General features: G+C 42.8%; 1 protein-coding gene across 2 annotated transcripts in view; it reads left to right on the forward strand.

Annotated features, from left to right (window-relative positions):
* Window positions 1-10,417, forward strand: part of G3BP2 (G3BP stress granule assembly factor 2) — a 306,903-nt gene extending 296,486 nt beyond the window's left edge. Inside the window, exon 11 of one of the 2 annotated variants that reach the window (XM_069230288.1) lies at window positions 7,104-9,213. In XM_069230288.1, the coding sequence (XP_069086389.1) occupies window positions 7,104-7,373 (270 nt within the window). In that variant the 3' untranslated portion in view covers window positions 7,374-9,213. Of the gene's footprint in view, window positions 1-7,103 lie in introns of both variants that reach the window. The other variant, XM_069230287.1, reaches the window with a different exon arrangement.
* Window positions 10,418-11,188: the final 771 nt, after the last annotated feature.

An 11,188-nucleotide genomic window follows, 5' to 3' on the forward strand; every position in this document is an offset into this window, starting at 1 on the left:
TTGCTTTCCCAGGCAGGACAGCACCCCCATGCACCACATCTCTAGCAGCTGCCAAGGCTTGTTGGTGTCTCCTCCAAGGGGTCTTCGGGCTACATGCAGCTCCATTCCCCAGCACTCCTTCCTGCAAATCCCAGCCTCCTGCAGCGTGGGATCCACTTTAGTAGTGCTGCGTGGGCTTCTTCTGTGGCTTGTGTCCCCGTCCTGTGGGACTCCTGTGGGTGCTGCTTCTGCTCTTGTGGACTGTGTGATGTTGATGGTCCCCTGTAACTCCTGGGTTGAGTCCGCCAGGGCCTTGCTGGTCCCTGGCAGCACCTCTTTTCCACTAATAACAAGTTTGACTTTGCCAAGGCTTGTCGGAAGAAATCCTGCACCGACACCAGTCTGCAATCTCCCTTCTGGTGTGGGACATCTTCTGCATCCATCTGGAACTCCTCACCGGCTCCTGGGCTGCAGTGCTGACCTGTTCTTCAGAACTGTCGACCAACTCCTGCATCCACAGCTGGGTGGGTAGTACCTCCTACTCCTCCTGGACTCCACTGTGACTTTTGGACTTGGTCCCCTCTCTCCACAGGTCTTCTTTCTTCAGGAATCCACCACTGGTTTTCTTGCAGTCTTTTCTGGGTGTTGTCTTTTCCTCCTTTTGAGTGGTTTGGGGAAAATCCAGTGGTTTACTCCTGCATTCCTGGTCGATGGGTGGTACTGTGGTACTTACCTGTGTGGTTTTCTAATATCCCCATCTCCCTTCTACAAGTCTTACTTACCTAGGTGGGGGTACCTTGTTCGCATTCCGTTTTTTAGTATATGGTTTGTGCTCACCGACCCCCCCCCCCCCCTCCTTCCCCCCCCTTCCCGGGTCGTTATTGGTTATTACTGTTTGCCCTCTTTTCTATTCCTATTTCTGATTGCTAGTATATATATTTAGTGTATTACTTAACCTCCTAAGGGTAGGTCGCCTGTCTAGTGATTTGTGACCATATGTGCCAAAAATAAAGTACCTTTATTTCTGTACAACTAAGTGTTTTCTTTCGTATGTGGAAGTGCTGTGTGACTACAGTGGTATTGCATGAGCTTTGCATGTCTCAGAGATAGGCCTTTGGCTGCTCATCCACAGCTACCGCTAGAGAGCCTGCTTCTAGACACTGCCTACACTTCACTAAGAGGGGATACCTGGACCTGGTGTAAGTACCTTGGGTACCCACCCTACACCAGCTTCCTACACCCTAGACAACAGCATCCCTGAGGCTTTTTCGCCTCCTGCATTCTGTTTGTCAGGTGGCAAATGACTGCAAGTTAATACAAAGTCCCAGTGGACCCAGTATCGAGGAATTTTAATAGTTGTCATTCAAATCTTGGAGAAGGCTCATGATATGCAGTGGTGGCCGCTTGAGCACAATTGGTACAGCAGCTGGACCCTCTACCTACCTCTGCTAGTAGTGACAATGATGAGTAAATTGTCCCCGCTGGGTGGGGGACGTAATCTTTGGAAGATGGAGATTCTCTGGTTTGCAACAGAAGTTTCGATTCACTTCAGTCTGTAGGGGTTGTGTGCTATTCATTTGGGTCTGAAGGCCATACATCAATGGAAGGAATGGGCAAGTTCTCACAACACCGCTGCTATGTGGTGTTGCAACAAACTAAGCAGACTGGGTCTGGTTCCCGTACCAGGAGGCTTTGCATCTCTGGGCTTGGTTGGTGTGTTAGGTCATTTCCCAAATCGCAGCCACTTGGTAGTGTCTCAGAATGACAAGGCAGACAGGTGGAGCAGACCGTGTCTGAAAGATCATGAGTGGAGACTACATTCTGAGGTAATGTAGAGCATTTTTTAACAGTGGGTAAACCTCGTTATTTTTGCCATCGCCAAGTATGCAGTGTCAAATTTTGTTCTTTAGAGTTCTGCAAATACGCTCTTTTGGAGATACATTCCAGTTGGACACAAATTCCTGCCTCTGTCTAGCTTACTTAGAGACCCAAAAAAAGATTAAGGCCAGACCAGGCCCTAGCCACCCTAGTTTCTCTGTACTGGGACAGGCGGGTATGGTACCCCGAATTTCTTGAATTGAGTATCTGTTCTCTGATCACGTTGTAAGGATCTTCTTTCTCAGCTGCAGGGCAGGGCCCTCCTCCTCAGTCTGTATAATCTACACCTACATGCCTGGAGTTTAAGCAGCAGTGTACTTGACTTAGGTTAATCTACCATCTGAGATGGTAATTCCATCCTTGTTACTACACATTACTACTAGTCTCTGAAGATTTTATAACCAAAAAATAGAATGTCATCTTTGCGTAATTGCTTCACGCCCTCTGCTGCTGAAGCATGCACATTCTTTTTTACTGTAACTAGAATGTGCTATTGAATCTAACAGGAGAAGTATTTTACCACGCTGCTCATGTTTTGGTGTGAGACTGGTTGTGGTTTGACAAGATCTTGCCTCCTTGCATTCCATGGACCTGTTTAAATTATTTGACATTGTAATAGCTCACGGTATGTTAAATAGGTTGCTTTGTTATTTAAAGTTTTTTGACGTATAGTTGAATTTGAAAGTACTTTAAGTCATTATTTTAATTTCCATCCTAAAATTCCATCCTTATTGCTAGTCACCTTTCCACAAAATCAATTTATGCTGTGAATAAAATTTGAGACTTGATGTAGTTGCTCCTAACACTGTTTCAAAGCTGTAAGTGATGTTTTACTTGTTATATTTTTGGTCCAGCAAACGTCCTTTCGGACTTAGTGCATTTTACCTGACCAACCGTCCTTGCTTACATTGCCTATTGTGAACAGATTTGTTTTTAAAAAGTTAGAGACATGTTCCCTCCCAAGTTGTTTATGATGCCAAAGTGCGAGCTTAACTTTTTCTTGACGTTTCTCATGTGTACACTCTTCAAGTCGATGCATAGTTGTTTGCTGCGTCTTCTGACTGATTTTCTCATCACAGCTTTGTCGGCGCATCACTCGATAGAACAGCAGGCATTGCAGCAGCCATACACCTCGTCTTATCCCCAGACAGGTTGGTGCTGAGGACTCGGTTGGCATTCCTGTCAGAAGTTGACATTCTCTTTCTCTTTGGTCAATCATTCACTGAACAGTGTTCTATGCTTTCCACACCACCCTCTCCCCAAGAGGAAGGTCTCCATCAACTTTATCCCAAAAAGGCTTTAAGCTTTTACTTTGATCGTTCCAAGGAACAGTGTGGCTGATCAACTTTTTGTGGCCTTTTCAGGGAGCAAAGAAAGGGAAGGATGTGTAAAGAACCCTGTAGAGGTGTGAAAGAGGACCTGCTATGCACTGGCCAAGAAGCAACTAGGCTGCCACCACTGTGTTGGCTCAGAGTGCTTGCCCTGGACATTTGCCAGGCTGCGACATGGACTTAGGTGCATGCGTTCACAAAGCACTACTGTCTTCACAACCAGGTTGGGTAGGACGGGCATTTAGCCTGCTCGATCCTGCAAGACTGTTTAGTCTGAGTCCATTACACAGACTCTCCACCTGGAGAGGTACTACTTTAGTATCTATTTTTAAGAGAGGAATGTGCAGTTAGAAGTATCTAAGTTACTTAATGTTGATAATGTTCTTTCTGGTGAAAACTGTATCTAACCACATTTTTCACTGTCCTTCCTTCTCGATATGTGGAGTGGCCTCTCAGTAAAATCTACAAAGGCCCAAAATTAATATTCAGCACCATGGTACAAACATTTATTCATGCTCGCTTTGGAGGGCATGTAGAAACTAAAAAATAATTTAAAAAAAAGGAACTGGCATCAGCGCACATACGTGGCTTTTAAATTATGCTCTGCTCTAATTTCCTGAGCATTTATTTACACCTGCACTGGAGTTCCGATCCTTCAGGTCCTGGGGGCTGCGATTGCAGAGTCTTTTCCAGGCGTCGGGATCTGGGAGTCAGGCAGTCGCGGTCAGGGGGAGCCTCGGGATTCCCTCTGCAGGTGTCGCTGTGGGCGCTCGGGGGGGGGGGCAACTCTGGCTACTCAGTCTCGTAGTTGCCGGGGAGTCCTCCCTGAAGTGTTTGTTCTCCACAAGTCGAGCCGGGGGCGTCGGGTGCAGAGTAGCAAGTATCACGCTTCCGGTGGGAAACGCAGTTGTCTTGAAGTTGCTTCTTTGAAACAAAGTTGCAGTCTTGGGTGAACAGAGCCGCTGTCCTCTGGAGTTTCTTGGTCCTTCTAGAGCAGGGCAGTCCTCTGAGGATTCAGAGGTCGCTGGTCCTGGGGAAAGCGTCGCTGGAGCAGTGTCTTTAGAAGTGGGGAGACAGGCTGGTAGAGCTGGGGCCAAAGCAGTTGGTGTCCATCTTCTCTGCAGGGTTTTTCAGCTCAGCAGTCCTCTTCTTCTTAGGTTGCAGGAATCTGAGTTCCTAGGTTCTGGGGAGCCCCTAAATACTGAATTTAGGGGTGTGTTTAGGTTTGGGAGGGCAGTAGCCAATGGCTACTGTCCTTGAGAATGGCTACACTCTCTTTGTGCCTCCTCCCTGAGGGGGGGGGGGCACATCTCTATTCCTTTTGGGGGAATCCTCCATCTGCAAGATGGAGGATTTCTAAAAGTCAGAGTCACCTCAGCTCAGGACACCTTAGGGGCTGTCCTGACTGGCCAGTGACTCCTCCTTGTTTTTCTCATTATCTCTCCTGGACTTGCCGCCAAAAGTGGGGGCTGTGTCCAGGGGGCAGGCATCTCCACTAGCTGGAGTGCCCTAGGGCATTGTAACAAAGCCTGAGCCTTTGAGGCTCACTGCTAGGTGTTACAGTTCCTGCAGGGGGAGGTGTGAAGCACCTCCACCCAGAGCAGGCTTTTGTTTCTGTCCTCAGAGCACAAAGGCTCTCACCACATGGGGTCAGAAACTCGTCCCTCAGCAGCAGGATGGCACAGACCAGTCAGTCCTGCACTGATCAATTGGGTAAAATACAGGGGGCATCTCTAAGATGCCCTCTGTGTGCATTTTTTAATAAATCCAACACTGGCATCAGTGTGGGTTTATTATTCTGAGAAGTTTGATACTAAACGTCACAGTATTCAGTGTAGCCATTATGGAGCTGTGGAGTTCGTTTTTGACAGACTCCCAGACCATATACTCTTATGGCTACCCTGCACTTACAATGTCTAAGGTTTTGCTTAGACACTGTAGGGGCATAGTGCTCATGCACCTATGCCATCACCTGTGGTATAGTGCGCCCTGCCTTAGGGCTGTAAGGCCTGCTAGAGGGGTGACTTACCTATGCCACAGGCAGTGTGAGCTTGGCATGGCACCCTGAGGGGAGTGCTATGTCGACTTAGTCATATTCTCCCCATCAGCACACACAAGCTGGCAAGCAGTGTGTCTGTGCTGAGTGAGGGGTCCCTAGGGTGGCATAAGACATGCTGCAGCCCTTAGAGACCTTCCCTGGCATCAGGGCCCTTGGTACCAGGGGTACCAGTTACAAGGGACTTACCTGGGTGCCAGGGTTGTGCCAATTGTGGAGACAATGGTGCATTTTAGGTGAAAGAACACTGGTGCTGGGGCCTGGTTAGCAGGGTCCCAGCACACTTCTCAGTCAAGTCAGCATCAGTATCAGGCAAAAAGTGGGGGATAACTGCAACAGGGAGCCATTTACTTACAACTGCTTAAAGAAGTTTCCAGATATGAGGTTTTATAAGGTAAGGAGTCAGTTCAGACATTTAACATTTATCTTCAACATTAAAAAAATGACGCTACTAAGGATTTCCTTGTCACAATTCGACCTATGGATATTTGCATGCCAGCAAAGTGGTCTTCTGTTCACACTATAACAAAAGACAATTTTGTTGATGTTTACGAAAAAAATAATAATAATCCAGGCAGGACAAACTTTTTTGAGACCATTTCCATTTACTACTTCTGTCTCTTTGGTCCATCTCGCCCTTGAGGAATAGCCACTGCTTTTCAGTCAACAGCACATGCTGCAAAGAGAAAATGTTCCTTCCCTATTGCCAGTTTTTGCAACTATGCTATGCTATAGATTTATCTGTGCTACCACCTCTCCAGTCTATGGAAAATAGATGGCCTAAGATGTAGACCTGTGGGCTGATGCATTGTGGACGTTGGGTATATGATCACAAATTATTCTTAAAATTTAACGGCATGAAATATATACAGCTTGTAATATTCTAAACCAAATACTAGATGTCAAGAGTGAAAATCATCAAAGTCTGTAATGCAACACGCTCCAACTGTTGGTTACACAACTTTTCCTCACTTCTGTAGGCACAGATCTTACATTGTGCATCCATTAGGAAATCTGTAATGGAGATTTCTTTTGAAAACTTTGTTGGATGAAATTTCCAGAGCAACAACAATCTTTTCTTCACACATACCGAAAACAATAGGGTGGATATACAAACAAGAAAAGAAGTATAAGTTGGGAAGAGTTTTAAATACTTTTTCTTAGTCTTCGGCTTCCTTTTGCCACCCATCACGTTAGGGGTACGGGTACTGATTTGCAGTTTTATAGGCTGCTTAGCCACAGCACATGCAGCAGATGGATAGTGTTTTGTACCTGTAAAACTTACTACTTAGTTTGTTCTAGATTTCCATCCAACTCTGCCAGGGGCAGTGGAGGTGGTAGAGAATCCCAAAACAAACTATGCATAACATTGTACATACTGACACTTTTCCGTTAGTGCCCAAAACCCCAACAAGACTTTGCTGCTTATTGCGTTTTACATTCATGTTGTGCCCCTGCCTTCTAGTGTTGGTTTCAGAATAGTGTCAAAATGTTGCAGCTAACAGATAAGTCCCCCTATGTTGTTATAAAACATAGTTCACGGAGTCCTTTAATAGTGTAATAACCACGCTCATATATAAGCTTACAAACTTTAAGAATTATTTTCATCAGAAATACCTGCAGCACACGAACCATGTACTTAAGTTGTTGGTAGACTGTCAATTTTTAAAGAGGCCTCCCTCAACCTAGACAGGATATGCACCCCTATTCTCTGGATAGTCTTCTATTACAGGAAAGTAACTTATTTTAAGCTAAAAATTACTTTATTGAACTGCAGGTCTTGGTTAAACCCTGAAAGAGTATTTTATAGTTGGAGTATTGTCTAATTTTTTTATAACTTACCTTTTCACTTACAACAGCCCATTATGTTCCGTGGAGAGGTGCGGCTAAATGTTGAAGAAAAGAAAACTAGAGCTGCCCGAGAGAGAGAGATAAGAGGTGGCGAAGACCGTCGAGACATTCGACGCAATGATAGAGGCCCTGGTGGTCCGCGTGGATTAGTAACTGGTGGCATGATACGGGACCGTGATGGAAGAGGACCTCCACCACGGGGAGGCATGGCACAGAAACTAGGAACCGGGAGAGGCACACCACAGATGGAACCCCGTTACACGGGGCCTCGTCGTTGATACAACCACTGCAGACAAGTCCATCTTGGGCAGTGCTTCATTATTCGTCGTGTTTGCATTCTTGTTAATTTTTGGCTTTGGAATGTGACACAACATTTTTTGATCATTTCCTTTTGACGTGAAAAAGCATCCTTTTGGTTTCCAGTTTAAATTGAGGTGAACATTCTTTCCCGGTTTCTGAACAGGAGTCACTGTTTTAATTTATAAAAATCTAGACTTGGAGAAATAAGAACTGAAAAAAATAACCATTATCTTAAAACTGCAAACAACCAACAAAAATGGACTGCAGGACATGCCCTTCGAATTCTGGTCCTTTCGGTCTAAATGCTCTTCTGCACAAGTTCTATAAGTATTACTGTGGGAAACAAAAGTAGTGCACTTTGTGCTAATGGAGAAGCTTGCCTTTTTTGTGTTCACCTAGACCAAGTGGCTAAAACAAAACTTGCGTTTATGCACTCATCAAAATGCACTATTTGGGTACTCTGAACTCATCCAGATTGTCATCTGCAGGAGGAGGCAGGAAACTTAATCCTTGATCCTCTTTTTCAGATTGAGAATAGTTTATGAAAGGATGCCGGGCATCTGATTTCCTTGCCGTGACCAACATATTGTACACACTTATAAACCTTAACAGACTGCAACATATTACAGAAGAAGGCATTTTAGTTGGGATGTTTTCTGGAACTTTAAAGGTTTATGGTCCTGAGTTCTAGACAGTTTTTAAGATTGTCTAGCCTGCCCCTCTACAACGTAGGGACGGCTGAGCTGTGCAACACACCTTCACCCCTTTTTCTTTAAGCTTTCTAAGGTGACAGTGGTCTTTGACTGTAATCTGAGTTATCGGGTAATGTAATAAGCATGATGGTGCCTTCTATTAACACATCATTCCAGTCCTGCTGGCGACTTTGTACTGTGTATGAATTGCTGCACTACATAGCCCAACAACTCCAACAAGTTAATGATTGTGGGGGCATGCAAAATTGCAGTATCTCTATAAAAACAAATGTTGATCAACTGTCTAAGCCGATCTACCTTCATTTTACGTTACTAACTCTTATGATATGTGAATGGAAGATTCTATGAGGTATTCATTCCTGACTTAGTTAAGGTTGTGAATGGTAAAGAAATTGTGTTCATGAAAAGACTGGGCCTCTGAGACTGTTGTTTGTACTTTAACTTATAAAGTGTTCTCGAATATAGACTTTGCATCGAGGATACTGCAATTTTGAGAACAGCTATTCTAATTGGTTGCTTCCACATTCTCTCCGAATATTACAGATTATTTTTTTATTTCTCCTTGTTTTGCATAATTCTGGTATAACATGTCTGTTCGCTTGACTTGAATTGTAAGCAAGATATTTTGCTGTTATTTTTAAATTATAAGTTCTTAAATGACTTCGAAATGTTTGCAATCCACTTCCTTTATACAGATATCTGTACATTCCAACAAATTGCAAATCTCGCAAAAAAATTATTGCTTACCTGAGTTTATGGAAGACTAAACCTTTTTCCTGCTTGAGGAAGAAAACGTGACCACTCACAGCTGCTTTAAGCATGGAAGACCTCATTGAGCTCTGCTCTAATAGCAAATCCAGATGCTAGAGTAGCAATTTCTTGAATTATGCAACTCTTGTGAACTGGTAGATGTGACAGAAAAGGATAGGGTAAAGTGAGACTCTGCTTCTGTTTTTTTTTCTTTATTCGTGTTTTCCTTGAGGTCTTCCTTGTTTGATGGTAAGTCTTGCACTATTTCATACATTTCTGTGACACAGATCTCTCGTGGTTTCGATTTTATAAATGTATATTTTTTCTGTGTTAAATAAAGCCGTTTTACATTGTTCAGATCTGTTACTTGGAAATATTGTACTTGAAGTCCCTATTGGAAAGCATAACTTTAGACTTGTTTTAAACCTTCATTCAAATTTCTCACGGGAAAACAGTTTGTCAGCAGTTCTTGTATTTTTATTCATTTTTGGGCGATGCGTAAGGCTTTTTTAAAAAAAATCCTTCTTTCACCTTCCAATTAGTCTTCTGACCGACTCGTAAAAATCATAAATGTAAGCTTGAAGGAGAATGAAAACTGTTTTTGGGTGCTGTAAGCCGCCCGTCTTGCTTCTCAAAAAATGTAATGAATTGACTGAGCAGCATACAAAGCAGTTGACCTGATGATTGTTCTGCTTATTTACTGTGACCTTAGTTGTACTGGTCCCTTTTTCTAGTATATGTGCCTCACAAAAGCAAGGTAACCAACATTTCTACCATTGCTGGTTAATTTGTTGATGGTAGTACTCCGTCACTGCAACTCAGTTTGAACACAAATGACGTACCATCTTGGCATTGCTCGATGTAGAGAAAGGACAACGCTTGGGCATCCTTATTGCTGTCCCATGATAAGCATTACATGCTAGTAGAATCTACAGTCATTTGTTGGGTGGAAATTATTCTTACCCAAGTTTCCATTTTGAATGTGTTGGAACCTAAAATAAACTACTGATGTCTGCAGCGTTTTCCAATGTCCTGCTTCTCTATTGTAGGTGTGGGTGTTCACATGAAGTTGTTGGCTTTTTTTCAACATTTTGTTATCTGTAGATGCATTTTTAGGTCGTTTTTCTTTGAAATCCATTGCTATTTGTCTCTTAAGATTTTATAACCAAAAAAATAGAATGTCATCTTTGCATAGTTGCTTCACGCCTTCTCCTGCTGAAGCATGCACATTCTTTTTGCTGTAACTAGAATGTGCTAATGAATCTAACAGTAGAAGTATTTCACAACGCTGCTCATGTTTTGATGTGAGACTGGTTGTGGTTTGACAAGATCTTGCCTCCTTGCATTCCATGGACCTGTTTAAAATAGTTGACATTGTAATAGCTCACGGTATGTTAAATAGGTTGCTTTTGTTATTTAAAGGTTTTTGACGTATAGTTGAATTTGAAAGTACTTTAAACATTATTTTAATTGATCAATCTTGCCAAATACACACACAATCCACTAAAATGAACAGATTTCCTTGCATTTGGAACAATAAACTCATTTGGATACCTCCATTGATTGACTCTGTGATAACATTTCGATGTGTATAAAATGGATATTTCAATGCTACCTACCCAGAGCTTCACTAAATCTTCTAGCTAATCTTAATTCAGAGTGGCTATATTGGAGATTCTTTCGTGAAGTATTCAATTGATACATTATCTTTTTAATCTAATTGTACATTCCAGCACTCCATCTACTTGGTCACTGTATTTCTGCTGTACTGCCACTTACCATGGTGAGGCAAATACATTTTATACATGCCTAAAAATAAATTACACCTTACGAGAAAGTTACTTCAGACTTGCTTTGAGTTTTTAGCTACCTTTCATATGCTAATGGCCTGGGTTGATGTCCATGGATTAGGATCTTGAAGTGACATAGACATGTAATTTGTCTGAGATTGAGTAAAAATAAAGTAGTACGCACACCTGTCTTCAGCAAATTGCAACAGAGACGATCATACTGCAGTTTACTTTGCAGCAAAATCTGTTAAAATATAGGTATGTTGCTTAGGTATGTATGCCATCTGGTGTTAGGAGACATCTGTTTTTGAAGCCTTAAAGTAGAGCATCTCACATGCTGATGAATGTCCTGTATTTTCATTTTTCTTACATGAGGTTTAGAACTTTGCATTTTAATCATTCTTACTCTTTGATACGGTTTAGTCATCACTGTAAGTTGTTCATCAACGTTTATGAAGTCATTCATTTGTTTGGGAATTTCTTACATATCTTCAGATGCTGCTTTTATTGCTCAAACAAGCTGGAATGCATTGTCCACTA

The sequence above is a fragment of the Pleurodeles waltl genome, chromosome 1_1 (assembly GCF_031143425.1).
Source record: "Pleurodeles waltl isolate 20211129_DDA chromosome 1_1, aPleWal1.hap1.20221129, whole genome shotgun sequence".
NCBI lineage: Eukaryota > Metazoa > Chordata > Amphibia > Caudata > Salamandridae > Pleurodeles > Pleurodeles waltl.